General features: G+C 41.1%; 1 protein-coding gene across 2 annotated transcripts in view; it reads left to right on the top strand.

The window, feature by feature from the left end:
- NSG1 (neuronal vesicle trafficking associated 1) overlaps positions 1–18376 on the top strand; it is a 43328-nt gene that overhangs the window by 21909 nt on the left and 3043 nt on the right. For both annotated transcript variants that reach the window (XM_056802417.1, XM_056802418.1), the window contains one exon: positions 5934–6044. In XM_056802417.1, the coding sequence (XP_056658395.1) occupies positions 5934–6044 (111 nt within the window). The remainder of the gene's footprint in view (positions 1–5933; positions 6045–18376) is intronic.

Here is an 18376-nt window from a genome sequence, read left to right as displayed (position 1 = left end):
TAAAAAATAAAAGGCTCCGTGCGGATGCCTTCCTGGGGCTATTGGACTTGAGAAATTGGAGGGCACAACAGGAACTTCTCACACACTCATTTCAGCTTTTGTTCTGTTTAGAACCTATAAGAGTGTGACACATAACAGTCACACTGTAAGTGTTTACTGGCTGAAAAATGGAGGCTCAGAAACAACACAGAGCTTCACAGTATGCCACCAGAGATGGCTGGGGGGTACAGTGGATAGAGAGCTGGACCTGATTTCAAAACTAGACTCGGACACTTACTTATGGCGAGACCCTGGGTGAGTCACTTAACTTCTCTGTCTGCCTCAGTTTCCCCACCATAAAAACCAGGATAATAATGACACTCACCTCACCGTGTTGTTGTGAAGAGAGAATATTTGTGAAGTAGTTAGCATGGGGCTTGGTGCCCATTAGGTGCTTAATAAAGACTTCTTTCCTCCCTTCCTCACACCTAAATCTCATCCTAAACTCTTAAAAAAATTTTAAATCCTTATCTTCTGTCTTAGAATTAATACTGTGTATTGGTTCTAAGGCAGAAGAGTGGTAAGGGCTAGGCAATGGGGGTTAAGTGACTTGTCCAGGGTCACATAGATAGGAAGTGTCTGAGGCCATATTTGAACCCAGGACCTCCCTTCTCTAAGCCTGGCTCTCAACCCACTGAGCTCCCTAGCTGCCCCCCCCCCCAAAAAAAGCTCTTGGTACCCCCGTCGTTCCTAGGCACTCTTAGTTGGATAAAGACTATTTCAGCCAAGTCTTCCATGCTATATTCTAATGAAACTGGCCTCCAGGGTCCACAGTGGGATGGGGAGAGCATCTTGGCTCTCTTGTCTATGGGCTGTTGCCCATCGTTACCAGCTCACACGTTCCCTCTAATCTGAAGACTTCCTGATCCTCACGACGTCCTCCCACGTCCTCTCGTGCATTGGCTCTCTCTGAATTTGTTTTATGCCATCACCCCCAGACTGTAGACACCTGCAGGGCAGGGATGAGGCGACACGCGCCTTCAGTCTCCCCCAGTGACTCACGACATCGAGCCTTGTGGAATCAATGAAGGGCACGAGGCTACTCCATTGATGGAGCGCCCATGCTGCCCCCTCTATGGCGCACTGGAGGGGAAGCGCTTCATAAACTGGAAGCACTGATCATTCTGGGAAGCAGCAACCCAGGCAGAATGGTTAGTCGTTCCTATGAGCCAGGCACCCTTCTAAGCGTTGGGAATACCCAAGAGGGGAAGAAACAGCCCCTGGCCTTGAGGAGCTCACTGTCTAATGGGGGAGAGGACGAGCAAACCAATAGGGACAAGTGACCTTTACAAACAGGAAAGCACCAGAATTGAGAAGGGTTGGGGCCATGTACATAGCAAGGACGTACCTGCCTGCCTGCTTACTTACACCATCATCACATCTTCATAGGAACCTTTAGGTCTTCCCATAACAAAGGTGGCTAGGTGGTGCAGTAGAGCGATCGCTGGGCTTCTCAGAAGCATCTTCATGAGTTCAAATCTAGCCTTAGACACTTACTAGCTGTGTGGTCCTGGGCAAGTCACTTCATTTTTTAAAATCTCAGTTTCCTTATCTATAAGATGAGCTGGAGAAGGAAATGGCAAACCACTCCATATCTTTGCCAAGAAAACCCCAAATGGGATTACAGACATTTGGATGCTGAACAATGGCAATGATCTCCCCATATCTACCGTCTTGTACCCCTTCCTACCCTTTAAAGGGAAAATATTTAGTGCCCCTCAGTTTTTATTCAGTGAACATTCCCTTCCTATTCCACACAGCGGATAGTGTTTCAAAAAAAAGAAAAAGCCTTTCAAGATTTCACATTCAGGACCTCAGATGTTTCTTATCCATGGCCCCTGTGTGGAGAGAGAAGACGGGTAACATTATCCCCATTCAACAGATGAGAAAACTGAGGTTGAAAGAAGGGGAATGATTTGAACACAGGAAGGACCATTGGACATAGGCTCTGGCCTTGGCTTGTCTCTTGGTGGTCTGTTTGACATTGGAAAAGTCATTTTTCTCTGGGCCTCGATTTCCTTGGGTGAAAAATGACACAACAATGTTGAACTGAAGGGTTGTTCCAATTTGGTGACATACGTGTGTTTCTTTTGTTCAAAATGGCAGAATCACATATTTGAATCCAGGTTGAACTCCATGCTTAGATACAAAGTTATAGGGAAATGGAATGTCAGGTCCTTGAGGGTGGGAACCATATTTTGCCTTTTGCAAAATATTTGTAATTTCTGTTCCATACTAGCTAAGTGACCTTGGGTGAGTCCTTTCCTCCTTCAGGGCCTCTGTTTGCTTCTCTGTAAAATGAGGCAAGTGGGGTTGAAGGATCTCAGAGCTCTTCAGTCTTATTTTCCTTTTTCTTCCCTTTCCTTTCTTTACTGATGCATACCAAGATCTCTTGGCTCCTTCCCGTTGTGGGTTCTGTTCTCAGGGTTGCGTCCTTTAGGGGTCATTTCCCCTTCTCTTTCCTTTGTCTCCAGGTTATTTCTGGATTGTTTCTGGGGGCTGAGGGTGGGAAGTGGGAACTTTCAGGGCTCTCCTTTGCTTCTGTGTCTGCCCTGGCTCCATCTCCCCTACACCAGCCCATGCCACGAGTTTCACTATTCTACAGAATTTACAGCCTCGGTGCCCGTCATTATCCCTCAGCTCAGGCCCTGGTTACCTCTTTGCTGTTACCTGAGACACAAAAGGTTTATAACCATCTTTAGTGCCCCCCATTCTTCACCTCCAATTAGTCCATCACCAAGATTCAAGGGATTTGCAACTAGAACAGACCTCTGAGAGAGTAGAATTCAACCTCTCATTTCACAAAGGAGGGAACTGGGAAATGAAGGGTCTTGCCCATGGTCCCCCAAGAAGTGGGTTCCCCCTCCCATCCCGGGTCTGTATGTCACAGGGCTCCTTCCCAGACCATCCCTTTCCCCTTTAAAATGCCTCCTTCCATCGCCGCTGCCGCCATGCCACCCTGGTGTGGCTCTTCCTTCCCTGCTGTATGGCTGGACCATTCACACACATCATCATCTCCTCCAATGCCCTCATCTTCCTGGAGTCCCATAAAGCGGACATGGCTGCTTCCTGCCCCATCTCCTCTCCTCCCTGCCTTATCTTGCAGCAGAATCCTAGAATCTTCAAGTTCTCAGAGACCAGATACCATACTGAGGCAGGACTCTCCTCAAGAACCCGATCCCGACATATGGTTGTCCAGCCTTCACTTGAATAACTGCCATGACTTGGGGAGCTCAGCAACCTCTTACATTTGCTGCTCACCCCAACTTCTCCTCTTAAGTCTTCTTAAGTTGACGCTCAACTATTTGTTTCTAGGTTGTGAAATAAGTACTCAGTAGAGACTTTTGAAAATGAAAATATTGTACCTCTCGGTGATTATAGGCACAGGAAGTGGGTTTAAACCAACCATATTATTAAAAAAAAAAATCAGACGCACCCTATTTGGAGCCAAACTTGTCCTAGTAGATATGACATTACTCAATAAAGCTTTATAGTGTCCTGAATAAATCCCATGAATTTGTAATTATGTGCATAAACATTTCTAGAACACAGATTGGTAGAATATTTAATGGGTGGGAGTATATACCAGAGAATATACGCTATTAGTGGGAGAAGGGGCCTGGGAGACCCCTTAAGCCAAACACCCTCATTTTACAACTGAGGAAACTGAGGCCCAGTGGGTGAGCCACCAAAGGACACACATAGTAAGAAGCAATTTCTGGGTCTTTGGATACTAAATACTCCTTCCACTAAACTAAGCTGTCTCAGTCTCTCGGCTCTTAAACGAAGCCTTCTATGTGCTGTTTATTCATTCTATTTCAATTCTTCTAGGGCTGGATGGCCACCTTATAGGAACAGTCAGGTCCCAAGCACTTACTAGGTGCCAGGCATTGCGCCAAGCATTGGGGGTGCAAAGAGAGCCAAAAGCAGTCCTTGACCTCACAGTCTGTTGAGGGAAGTGTCCATGTAAAAACTGGGTACATCTGAGATATATACAGAGCATTTAACTGGAAGGTGATATCTCAGGAGAAGGCTTAAGTACCTGGGGAAGAAAGGAAGGAAGGAAAGAAGGAAGGAAGGAAAGAGGAGAGAGAAGAAGGAAGGAAGGAAAAAGGGTAAGAAGAAGGTAAAGAAGGAAGGAGGGATGGAAATGAGAAAAGGAGGGAACAAAGGAAGAAAAGAAGGAAGGGAAGGAGGGAAGGGAGTGAGGAAGGGAAGGAAGCATGAATGGATTTATTAAGCACCTACTATGTGCCAGGCACTTTTCTTAATTCTTTATAAATATGATCAATCTCATTTACACAAGGAGATGGGAAGTGGAATGGCATACATGAAGAAGAACAAGTAGAAGGATCTGGCATTGTGTTATTCAAGGTCTCTTCTGACTGAATTTGCCAGATTGGCATTTGGATAAATCTCTTTGGATGAGAAAGGGCATAGTTTCTAAGTGTTCAAAGAATGAAGGAGCCATGCTAGATGGTAGAGATTGCTATTTACAGTTAGAACAAAAATATTTAAGGACCAAATATGACTTTTAGGAACTGATCTGTTGAATATCCAAAGGAAGTTGATCTGTTCTTCCTTAGGATGTTTTTACCCCCTTCAAACATGCCAGAACAATGGCTCCCTTCTCCATTTGTTACTCTTTGGGAGAGTTTGATATTTGGCTCTTTTTAACCTTCCATATAAATAAACCTCCCCTTATCCTGAGACATTTTTGTGTTTGTTCTGAACTTTTCTTCCAGTTTCTGTACATTCTTCTTCCCTTTGGGAAGACGGTCCTTTGTTTGCCACCAGATATTAATTCTTTTTCCCTGGATAGAGTTCCCAAGTAGATATGACTAATGATTCTAAATGTTAATCAAGGGGATTCCAAAATGGCAGAATCAGGCCTGTTTAGGCTTCTAACAGATTCCACGTGGCTAGAATCTGATTGCTTGCCCGTTTAACGATAGTTTTTCTAGATTAGGCTCCTTCATGTGACAGAGGCAGCAATTCAGTCTCATAGAGGCAAAGTGATTTGCCTATTAAGTGGCAAAGTCATCCTCAACATAACAGTGGCTAACATTTAGCCAGCAACTATGTGCCAGACACTGTGATAAATGCTTTATAAATATGATCTCATGAGACTTTAGAGGAGGACTTTCAATCTGGGTGTCAATAAATAGATGCATGCATGTTCCCTAAACATCTTTATTTAGACTTTTCACAATTTCCATAGTTCCTGTAGCTGAATTATTCTATGTCATTGGGTTGAATTCTGGTTATTTTTTGACTTGCTCAAAATCTGATATCTTAAGCTAAACAGCCTGCCTTGATTCTGCTTTAAGCCATAGTGTCCTGTCTGAGTTTGAGTTTATAAACCTCAAAATTCAGTTCAGCTGCGAGTTGTTATTGCCAGTAATAATAATCACTTAAATTTGTAAGCTATAATAATAATTTGTAAACTATAATAAAAATCACTTAAATTTAGAATGTGTAAAGTTTTCCCATCTATTTTATCATTCAACACTCAAAAGCCATGTAAAATAGGCAGTGCAGGTGTTATTATCCTAGTTTTACTTTTATACATAGGGAAACTGAGTCCCAGAGGTCGCGTGGTAATGAGGTTAGTACATAAAACTCCATCTCTTAACAAAATGATCCGCCTACTCTATCATGCTGCTTCCCAGATGATGGAAGCCTTCAGGTTGATAATGGATGAATGACCACTCATCAGGGACCTTGGAGAAGGAATCCCAGTTCAGATATTTCACACTAGATGGCTTCTGGGGTCAACGATGAGATTCTGGGATGCTTTACTGGAGCCACTAACATTAGTGAGAGTCAAGCAGGAAATGCACAAGCCCAAATAGCAAATGCTCTGGTCCTCATCTTCTGGTTTCTCTTTGCAGGTGACAGTTCTGGTCCTCTTTGCCTTGGCATTCCTGACCTGTGTTGTCTTCCTGGTCGTCTACAAGGTTTACAAGTATGATCATACTTGTCCAGAAGGATTTGTTTTTAAGGTAAAGCAATAAATCATCCAGGAGGCATTGGGGATTTATTATCACGTTGGTTCTTTTAGGCCATACTTCCCTCCTCCCCAAACCTGGAGTGTATAAACCCAGGGTCAGTCAAGGATCAGTATTGTTTTTCAGCATGAACATACGGCTTGTTTTTCCTTTTGAAAAGAGATGGTTGTTGGGATTGTCCCACATTTGGGATCAATCCATACCAAGAACTGATTTCTCTTTTCTTATTTGTGTTTTGGGGAATCCCTTGTTACTTTGGCACAGCCACCCTTGCAACATTTTGGAATATAAGCTCTTTGAAGGCAAGGACTGTTTTATTTTGTCTTGGTATCATTAGAGCTTAGCACAAATAGCCACTTAATAAATGTTTGTTCAATAAACCAGGTTCATACATTCTTAAAATTCTCAAATCATGGTGGAGAGAGCATGTAAGTTGAATGTTGGGGTTAAATGAGATAAATAATTTGGATTGAGTACTTGTTTGAAACACAGAAATGGGACTTGCATTAAACTAAGAGATAGAAGACCTCAAATTCTAACCCCATCTTTGCCACTATGTGACTGGCTAAATTATTTCTCTCTTTAGGCCTTCTATTCCTTATCTAGCAAATGAAGGAGTTGAAGATTTTTTTAGGCCTTGGAGAAAATCTGGTCCAACCCTATTATTTATAAATTTAGAAACAGAGGCAAAAAAACAAAATAAAACCCAGAAAGGAAGAAATAGAAAGGAAGTGATTTAGAATATGATTCTTGTAACCAAGGGATAATGTTCTAAATTGACTAAATAAAATTTTCAAAAAAAAAAAAAGGAAGTGATTTAGCTAGGATCACATGAACAATAAGGTCCAGAGATGGGCTTTGAACCCAGCTTTCTAAGGTTTCTTCTAGCTTTAACACTCTATGCCCTATATTCTAAGGATAATTTACAATTCTAATTTAATTCATCAAACATTGAAGAAAAGAGAAATCGGTTCTTGGTATGGATTGATCCCAAATGTGGGACAATCCCAACAACCATCTCTCTTATCAGGTGCCTGCCATGAGCAGTGCTGGGAACATAACTATGAAACTTTAAAGAGTTTATGATCTTTTAATAACTGTAATATTGGTGAAAATAAGGATATTGTAAATTTGTATGGTCCTTCAAAATTCTCAAAACATTTTTATATCCATTATCTTATTTGATTCTTGTAACAATCCTTGAGATAGGGAGGTGAAATATCCCTTTTTACAAATGGGGAACAAGGGCTCAGAAAAACTGCTTAAGAATAATATTAATAATACTAATAACTGACATGTATATAGCACTCTAGATTTAGCAAGGGGTGTGATATACATGATTTCATTTGAGTCTCAAGATAATCCTGACCAAGTATTATTTTTGCTTTTTAAAAAGTTTATTTTTATTGTCATACAAGACACTCTTTCTTCCATATTGTTCATTGTTATTAAGAGCAAAGTCAAATGTAACCAACCCCCCCCAATAAAGCCATAAATATACTGATGTGAAAGATGGCCACAACAGTTCTTTCCCTGGAGGTAGATAGCATTCCCTGTCATAAGTCTTTCAGGATTGTTCCAGATCACTGCATTACTGAGAGCAGCCAAGTTTTCACAGATAATCATCGTCCAGTATTGCTGTTACTGTGTATAATGTTTCCTGGTTCTGCTTATTTCACTCTGTATCTTTCTAGCTTTTTCTGAAATCATCCTGCTTCTCATTTCTTATAGCACAATAATATTCTCTCACCAACATATACCACAATTTGTTCAACCATTCCCCAAATGATGGACAGCCCCTTGATTTCTAGTTCTTTACCCCCACAAAAGAGCTGCTATTTTTGTACAAGTAATTATCTGTTTGGGATATAGACCTAGTAGTGGTACTACTGGATTAAAGGGCATGCACAGTTTTATGACCCTTTGGGCAGAGTTCCAAATTGCCCCCCAGAATGGTTGGATCAGTTCACAACTCCACCAACAATGCATGTTAATGTCCCAATTTTGTCAGATCCCCTCCAACATTTACCACTTTCTTTTTCTGCCATATTGTTGGCCAAGTATTAGATGAAGAAGCTAGGACAGAGTTGGTAGTTACTTGCCCACGGTTGTTCTGTAAGTGTGAGCTTGGAACCTGTCTTCCAGACTTCAATAGTTTGGCTAAAGTCACATGGTTAATAAATGATAGAAAAAGGACTTAACTCCAAATCTTATAGTGAGTTAGAAGAGTATTAGATATCAATGGCCAGCAAAGGTTACTATTAATTAATTATAAGTGGTAGTATGTGCAGGTTAATATTATCTTTTTTCACTGTAGTGTGTAGACAAATCATAGGATTTGCATACAAATTTCTTTCATGTGTTCTTGAACTTAGTAATACAGTTATGCGTTTAAAATATCTTTTAAGAATGGGGTAAAAACCTGAAATATGAGCTAGGAAAGAAAATTGGGTCTTCAGGTTTTTTTTCCCCCAAATTGAAAATATATGGCACAGAAGAGGGACAGATGGCCAGAGCTGTAGGCATTCTCAGGATAAGAGTTTATTCAGAAAAGGTTTATTGAGTATTACTGTGTGCTAGGGGTATGGGGGATACAAAACCGTACAAGACATGGTTGTCTACCCATAAACAAATGCCTTTGGCAGCAAAGTAGCAGCATGGCATCTGAGGTCCTTTCTGAGAAATGTAGTCACGTAAGCTGAGAGTTGGAAGGGATCTCCGTGTCCATCTGGTCCAATCAATACCCAGAAGGAATTTCTGCTATGACCTAAATGACAAGTAGTTGTCTAGCTTCTGTTGAAGAACTCTCCTGTCAAGGCTGGCCTTTCCACTTTCGTACAACTATACGTGGTGGGAAGTTTTTTCTTGACATGAAGCAACTTATACTCATTTTTTTTATTGTTGTTCTGCCCTCTGGTTCCAAAGGAATAAGCCTAGCGCCTGGTTCCACATGACTGCCTTTCAGAAACCTGAATATAGCCATCCTGCAGCCACTGAGTCATTTCTTCTAAATATTCCCACATTCTTCAATAATCTTCATACGGCATGGACTTAATAGGGATGACAAAAGTCTGGATAATAATAATAATAATCCTACTAGGATGCTCTCCAATAGACATCCTTTGGCTTACCAATAGCCTTCTTAAACTCTGGTACCCAGAAGTAAACAGGGCTCCAATGAGACCCTCTGAGGGCAGAGTGTGGTAGAACTCTACTTTTCTATTCCTGGAAGCGGTACACATCGCACTCTGAATCCTGTTCAGCTAGCAGTTCACCAAAATTCTGAAATCTTTTTTAGAACAATCATGTTGTTCTAATCATTGCTGCCCTATCTTGTGTTTGTAGACCTAGTTTTTGTGCCAAGGGCAAGACTTCACACTTATTCCTATGGAATCTCATCTTCTTAGATGCAGTGCTAGAGCCCATTAGGGTTTTGGGGGTCCCAATTCTTTCATCTGGCATGCTAGCTATCTCTCTGTTTTGTGTCTGTTACCTGTACGTTGGCTGGCACAAGAGTGTCTAGCATGGGGTGCCCCAGCTAGGAAGGGGCTATGCTCTAAGGGCAAAGTAGAGTTGAAGTAGCTCAAAAGAAATGTGAAATGAGCACGGCAGAGACATTTCCATCCCAAATGTTCTACACGGGCTATTTGTGTCCGACTTATCGTAGAGCCTTCCAAACTCTTACTGGCCCTAGTCAGACATGTTGTACATTGACCCCAATGTGGTGATGCCATTTTGGTCTTCTGCATATGAAAGACAATAACCAACCAAGCAAGCCTCTCCCAGTGTTTTTATTGAAGCCATTAACAAAGATATTCTTCCGTGACCCAGAACTCGAGAGTATGCTACTGGAGACATGCTACCATATGGGCATTGAGCCATTAATGACTGATATTCAGTCCAACCAGCCAACCAGTTTTGAATGCATCCAACCACAATGTTGTCCAGTCCAGATTTTCCCTCCTTTCTACAAGAATAATGAGATACTCTAGCAAAATCTTTATTAAAACTTAGGCAAATTCTATCTACAACATTCCTACCCTCCACTAGTTTAGAAATCTTGCCCCAAAAGGAAATGCAGTTAGTTTTTGATGAGAAGCTATGCTAGCTCCATCTTGGTGATCACTGTTCCTCTTCCCTAATTGGCCTTGGAGAATCTAGACTTTTCTGAATTTTTCTAGCCTGGCAAGGAATGAATTACTTCTTCTTCCCTGTATCTATCAAAAACAAGATAGAGCTGAAAAATAAATGTGTTTTCACAGCATTAGAGATCGAGAGTTGAAGCAGCATTTGGGAACCTCCCTATTTTACAGACAAGGAAACAGAGGTAGTAGAATATAGTGGATGGGGTATTGGACTTGGAATTAGGAAGACCTAGGTTCAAATTCTACCCATAAGACATTTGCTCACACTGTGAACCTGGGAAAGTAATATTGAATTAGTCTCTGAGCTTTCTGGACCTTATGGGATTGTAGAATTCTAGATTTAGAATGTAGAAAAATAATCATTAAGTCCAATTCATGGTAAAAAGAATGAGTCACAAATAGTTGAAGGGACTGTCTCATGGGCACAATGAATTAAAAACTAAGAATGGATCCTAAACCTACTTTCTCAGTGTCATTTCTGCTGTATTAGAATATACAGAAATCCACATCACATGCAGAAGGAACACAACTCATGAAAAGCCATTTCTTCTCATGCTCTCCAGAATCATCCATGTAATAGATCAGACACAGAGATGTGTTCTGAATGATAGGCTACAGTTAGGTAGAATCAGCACCAATTGCACAAACTCAAAGAGCAGGGACTAATTGATTGATTCAAGTTGCAGGAGGGAATCTATTGGAGTATCCCAGGTCTCGTGTCCCTGGCGTTTTCTATTCAATATTCTGATTTGATGATTGCCTTGGCTGAAGGGAAAATTGGGATATTTATCAAATTTACCTATGGCAAAAAGCTGAGAGACTAGTTAATCCATTGGATGGCAAAGCTGGCATTCAAAAAGATTTTCTGACAATTTGGAAGACTGGACTAAGTTGAAGAAAATAAAATTTAATAAGGATAACACTGTGCAATGTGCAGTGAAACTATATAAAGTCCTACAAATAAGGATAATATTCCTACAATGATGCCCCATTGAGGCATGGAGGTGACACCGAATTTTCTTTTCTTTTTTTTTTAATTATATTTTATTTGATCATTTCCAAGCATTATTCATTAAAGACATAGATCATTTTCTTTTCCTCCCCCCACCCCCCATAGCCGACGTGTAAATCCACTGGGCATTACATGTTTTCTTGATTTGAACCCATTGCTTTGTTGATAGTATTTGCATTAGAGTGTTCATTTAGAGTCTATCCTCTGTCATGTCCCCTCAACCTCTGTATTCAGGCAGTTGCTTTTTCTCGGTGTTTCCACTCCCATAGTTTATCCTTTGCTTATGAATGGTGTTTTTTTCTCCTGGATCCCTGCAAGTTGTTTAGGGACATTACACCGCCACTAATGGAGAAGTCCATTACGTTCGATGATACCACAGTGTATTAGTCTCTGTGTACAATGTTCTCCTGGTTCTGCTCCTCTCGCTCTGCATCACTTCCTGGAGATTGTTCCAGTCTCTATGGAATTCCTCCACTTTATTATTCCTTTTAGCACAATAGTATTCCATCACCAACATATACCACAATTTGTTCAGCCATTCCCCAATTGATGGGCATCCCCTCGTTTTCCAGTTTTTGGCCACCACAAAGAGCGCAGCTATGAATATTTTTGTACAAGTCTTTTTGTCCATTATCTCTTTGGGGTACAGACCCAGCAGTGCTATGGCTGGATCAAAGGGTAGATATTCTTTTGTCGCCCTTTGGGCATAGTTCCAAATTGCCCTCCAGAATGGTTGGATCAGTTCACAACTCCACCAGCAATGAATTAATGTCCCTACTTGTGACACCGAATTTTCAAAGAGCAGAAGCTTTAATAGAGTCTATCAAGCTGGAAATGTTTTTGAATATAGTTTTAGCAAAAGACCAGGTCTACCTTCCAAGGACCAGCCTAGATTAATATTGAGTGGCTCCTCAACATTGGACTGGCCCCATGATAATGAATTCTATGGACATGGCAACTAATGAAACAGAAAAATACAAAATGGCCCTAGGTCCTAAGTAACTCCTCAGGCTTCTGCAGTGACACTTTTCATTCCATCTATAAAGTTTGCCATGGCTATTAGTGTTCTAAATGCAAAATTCTTGTTTAAAGAGCAACAAATGGACATTCAAATACTCTTAATAGTTGACATTTACATAGATGTGCTCATAATTTTACATAAATATTATCTCCCTTGAGTCTCACAAGCCTGTAAGACGTTATTCTCATTTTACCAATAAGGAAGATTTTTGAAGGATGCATAGTAAGTTAATAAAGCAGGGTTTGAACCCAACGCTTCTCAGATCCTAAGACCAGTGTTCTATTTGCTATACCACGCTCATTCTCTGGGATGTACAAACAATTCATGTGAAAATGACTTGGGAGTTTTCACGGATGCCTCTTAAAACTTTTATCAATTTGACATGGCAACCCAAGAATCTAATATGATTTTTATGCAGCATTTATAGATTTATAATGCCTAGAGTAAGGGAGAGTCTATCATGCTGTAAACATTCTGAGTATGGCCTCCTTTGGACTATGGTATCTTTTTCTTCTGTTCTGATCACATAACAATCAGAATTATTTTCTCCAGGTCTAGGAGACATTCTAGGAATATTAAAATATTGAAAAATAAGAACAAATCCTTAGAACAACCCAAATGGTGACCTCTCTCGGCCTCAATTTCCTCATATGTAAAAAGAGGTTGGAATAGATTTATAAAATCCTCTCCAGATCTAACACCAATTCCAATTCCAATAGCTGTTTGTTTCAAAAACTAATAAATGATTTAACTATAAATGAATTCTGAATTCCATGTGCCACCAATTTGAGAGTTTCTTTCTCAGTTCAGTGTTCTCAACTAATGGAAATATTTGGCTTTAAGCACAATGTTAAATGATAAAACTACACACATGTTGTTTGTCCTTTGTTTTGAAAAGGACCAATGATATCAGAGGGTGATGTTTTGACATGTGTGAATTGGATTTAAATGAGGCGGTTGCACAAAGTTTGTGTGTGTGTGTGTGTAGAGAGAGAGAGAGAGAGAGAGAGAGAGAGAGAGAGAGAGAGAGAGAGAGAGAGAGAGAGAGGAAGGGAGAGAGGAAGAAAGGAGAGGGGAAGAAAGGAGAGGGGAAGGGAAATGGGGAGAGGGAGACAGAGAACCACACAGAGAGAAACAGAGAGGAGGGAGAAAGAGGAAAGAAAGGAGAGAGGGAGGAGTGAAAGAAAGTGGAGAGAGAAGAGAGAGGGAGAGAGACAGAGTGAGAGACAGAGACAGAGACCGACAGAAAGAGAGAAACAGAGAGGGAGGGAGAATAAGAAAGGAGGGGGAGAAGAATTTTATTAAGGAGAGAGATTTGGACATGGTTGTAGGAATTAGGGATAGAATAAGAAGAACAAGAGCCTGAAAATTGGAGAGAATGCAGGGTGATGGTCATGGCTACCATTTGTTGGAAAGATGGTAGATGATGGAATACAGAGGAAGAGGCATTGGCATTGGTAAAGTAAAAGGCTTAACCTCTTCATCAGAGACTGGAATGAAGGAGGAAATAGTGAGGGATGTCAGTGAATGAGGTAGGAGAAGGGGAGAATTTGTGGTAGACTTCAGTTTCACTTGGGTCAAGCCTGAGGTGAGTCTTTTAGCAGAGGGGGTTAGGGGAAGGGATGCTGTGAGAATCTTGAGAAGGGTCTGTTCAGAACAGCCACTCCAGTGACTGGGACAATCATCTTTTGTTGCAATAAGGACTCAGTTGAGATAGTGACTCATTAGCACTGAACCATTTAGAAAGAACCCTGCATCTATTTTTCATTTGATTCTTATACTACCACAGACCTCCCTATTCCAATACAATTTATTTTTCAACTTCATCCAGTCAGGTAACCTTGATAGGTCTGAATTTCCTCATCTCAAAATGAGATTGATCTATATGTTTGTGTGTGTGTGTGTGTGTGTGTGTTTTATGACTCTTGCCTTCTATCTTAAAATCAGTACTGTGTATAGAGCAGTAGGGCTGGGGCTTAAGTGACCTGTCCAGGGTCACACATTTAAGTGTCTGAGGTCACATTTGAACCCAGGACCTCTTGTATCTTGGCTTGGGTTCAATCCATTGAACCACTTAGCTGTTCCCCACTCATATGCCTCTTTGAGATTTATTCCAGCTTTGAATCTATGATTTTATGACCCACACCTTGACCTCAATCGATGGCTTTCCTTGCTTCAACCTTTTAGCATATTCCTGCCCCCACTTAGTTAATTTAGATTCAACATACACTTATACAGGGCAGGGTACCCTGGCTACTACAGATACAAAATACAAAAGACTGAAAAACACAAAACTAAACAAAATAAAGACTATAGAAAAAGGCACAGTGTTTAAGGAGAACCAGTTTTATTGGGAGTGAGGTATAATACATAAATATATAAGGACATAGGGGATGACTGCATTTACTTACCTACAGTTAGGAAAAATGGGCAGAAGAGAGCCCTAACGCCTCAAAAGGCAGCTTGATATGGTGGAATGATTGCTAGTTTTGGAGCCAGAGGGTCTGTGTTCAAATTCCACTTGGACAAGTGACCACCCTTCCTCGTCTATACAATGGAGGCTAAAATGTAGTCTGTAATCCTATAAATTCTATTTGTAAAGGGTTCCTTGCTTATCCTGTAATTCAGAGAATTTTTGAGAGACAAGATGGCACAGTGACTAAGAGTCCTGGACTCCAGTCATGCTTCAGACACTTCTTAGCTGTGTGGCTCTGGGCATGATGGCCTAATAATGCTCCTTCCTGCTCTGTCTGTGACCCCATGCCCAAGGACCACTAGGAAGGGCTTCCTGCAGGTGCCCCCTGGCCGCACTTGAGGAAAGCTAATGATTATTACTGGTAAGGATCAATATGAGTTCCAGTAAGGGGGTTAGCTAGTGAAAGGGCATGAAGAGGGGGCAGCTAGATGACTCAGTGGAGCTCTGCCTGGAGATGGGAGGTCCTGAGTTCAAATTTGGCTTTGGACACTTCCTAGCTGTGGGACCCTGGGCAAGTTATTCTGCCTCGACTGCCCAGTCCTTGCCCTTAGTTATTACTAAGACAGAAAATAGGGTTAAAAAAAAAAGACCAAGGATGACTCCAAGACTTCAAATCCAGGAGCGTGGGAGACTGTGATGCCCTAAATAGCAATAAATTAAAAGGTTCAAGTGTGTTAAAGGGAAAGAGAGAGATGATGAAAGGAAGTGAATGCAGGGGACGTGGCTGACTTTTCCTAAGAGTTTGGCCAGGAGGAGAGATTTTGGATGAAGGCTTGGTGTGGTCTAATAAAGGGTTTTTGAGGTTGGAGGAGTCTTGGGCATATTTGATGGCAGCAGAGAAGGAATAATTCTTCACATTTGTTTTGTGTTACTTTTTAAAAAACGCCTTACTTTCTGTTGATATTAAGTATCTGTTCCAAGGGCAAAAGACTAAGGTTAAAATGATTTGCCCATTGCCTCCACCTCCTTTTGTGTTGTTTCCCCCTTGAGGCCAGGAACATTTTATCTGTTTCCCCAGCGCTTAGCAAACTGGCATATTTGTTGTTGTTCAGACTCTTCAGTGATACCCAACTCTTTGTGATCCCATTTGGGGATTTCTTGGCAGAAAGACTGGAGTGGTTTGCCCTTTCCATTTTACAGATGAGGAAACTGAAGCAAACAGGGATAAGTACTTGCCCAGGGACACATGGCTAGGAATGATCTAAAGGCCAGATTTAAACTCAGGAAGATCTTCCAGACTCCAAGCTCTTGGAGATTCCAGGCTGGAGGGCTGTCACTCAAACTCTTTGCAGCTTCTGTGCCCTTTGTAACTTCTCTTGCTACAAACCCCGTGTCCTAGGACACTGCCTGGCACATGGTAGGTGCCCCCAAACTTCAGTGGTTCCTCAAACTGGTATGGAAAGCTCTCTCCCCACTGGTCTTGACAGCTTCCTGGTTGGCACTCACAGAACCACCTACGGGCATGTTATGGTTCATCTAAAACACTACCCTGCACCCCTCCAACGTGCCCCTTGGCACTCTGGCATCTCTCTTCCCTACTTACACACCTGGCCCTAATTCTCTCCTGATCTGTTTAATGGCACGTATCCCTTCCATCTCAGCTCTAATACTACGTGCTTCAAGAAGCCTTTCTTGGTTTTCTGGGTGATTTTTGCCCTTGGGCTTCCCATAGTACTTTGTAACTCCTTCATGCTTTTTTTCACATTATATTTTAGAGCTCTCTGTGTCTAGATCTTATTTGTCCACTTAATTGGAGGAGAAATTCTGTATGAGGGGCGACTACCCTGATTTTATCTCCACTTTTCATCTCGGCCAGTGGGTAATAACACCCTGCAGTGCACTTGTAGGTACTTAATGAATACTGGCCAGTCCTCACTCCGGTACTATAAGCACAGGAGCCGTCCACATTTCTGGGCTTTAAGGTTGTAGACTGTGCAGTAGCTGGGGTCAATGCGTCGAGGAATCTGAGTCTTGGCTTCTCCTAGGAGATAGCTAGTGTGAGTAAGTGCTTGAAGCCCAGGTCTCCTAATTCCAAATCCAAGCTGGGTTTCACTTCTTCCTCAAAAGGAAGGGACAGAGGGGGAATAGACTTATTTACTACTCTGTGCCAGGCGCTTGGCCAAGTCCTTTACAAATATCTCATTTGGCAAATAAAGTCAACCCTGAGCCAAAGGTGATGTAGTGTCTATGGTAGACTAGTTGACCATTGGCTAGTTTTAGAAAAACATTTTTGGGGGGATTTCTTTCTTTCCAATCATGCTGCAGATTAATTGCAGTTAATTTCTTCACTAGTTTCATGCCCAAGATTTGTGGTGTATCATAATCTGCCTCATCAAGAGAAAAAAGTTCAACATGGCTCTAGTACTCGGGCCATCTTATTCATCCATTGGGTTAGGGGCAAGAATTGATGGTAATAATTTCAAGTCCAGAAGGCAACCAGAGAGTTCACTTAATCCATGCACTGCTTTGAGGAAAGAGAAGTGAACGAGAAAGGAAAAGCATTGGCTCAAATAAGGATTTAGCCATAGAATGGAGCTTCCTGATCATGCTCCAGAATCAGCATTCATTTGTTCCCATCTCCCTCATGTACAGTACAGCACAATCATCACTGATCCTCAGACACTTGCAGATAATGGACTATTGTTTTTTTTAAAAAGGATGAATTATGCCTTTTATTTCTTCAGACTGAGCTGAGAAATTTTTTTGCCAAGAAAATTCCATTAGCTTAATTAATTATTATTAATCTATTGCATAGGATTTTAGAGCTAGAGGGGTCTCCAGTATGATTTTGCCCAGCATTCTAATTTTGTAGATTTGGTCAACAGACTCAGAAAAGATCATACAAATAATAAGAAAAAGAGCTGTGATTTGAACCCAAGTCTTCTGAGTCCAAATCCTTTGTCCTTTCCTACTGGACTGTCATTCTTCAATAGCCTGAAACCACAATGGTTTTCTGATTAATTTGCAGTTAGCCTTAATCTGTGTGAATTAATCTTATGGCAAGGTAGTACTTTCTTCTATTAAGAAAAGTGCTATTAATATAAAGTGTTTTGCTAATATCAAGTTTCAGTAAATAAAATTCTGCAAACATTTAAAAATCTAGTACATGTAGGGCACTGTACTAGTTATTGGGAACAATACAGAGATACACACAATATAGTCTCTGTTTTAATGGAAGTGATAATTTTTTAGATATGAAACACATGCAAAGAAGTAAAATAATAGTGGAAAGAAAAGCGAATACTTGTCTGAAGAAACAAAGTTTATTTCCAATGGGAAGAGGGTATGGATTGGGAAGGAAGGAATCAAACGTTATTAAGTACCAGGAACTCTGTTAAGTGTCTTGCAAATCTGATCTCATTTGATTCCTTGCAATGACCTCAGGATTATTCATCATCCTCATTTTATGGTTGGGGAGCCTGAGGTTAGGTAATCGATTTGCAAGGGCAAGAGTGGTCACTCAGCTAGTAAGATGTTTGAGGCTGGAACTGAACTCAGGTCTCCCAGACTCCAAGCCCAGCACTCTATTTGCTGCACTACTGTTTACTTGGAAAGGAGGTTATTTCATGTGAGTCTTAGTGGACAAGTCTGATTTCAAAAGAAAGGAAGGGAGGAAAGCTTTCAAGAAAGTTTCAAGTGTTGGGGCTTATGAGAAAATGTAGGATACATGCA

Source organism: Monodelphis domestica, chromosome 6, assembly GCF_027887165.1.
Source record: "Monodelphis domestica isolate mMonDom1 chromosome 6, mMonDom1.pri, whole genome shotgun sequence".
NCBI lineage: Eukaryota > Metazoa > Chordata > Mammalia > Didelphimorphia > Didelphidae > Monodelphis > Monodelphis domestica.
This window is presented reverse-complemented; position numbering and strand designations above follow the sequence as displayed.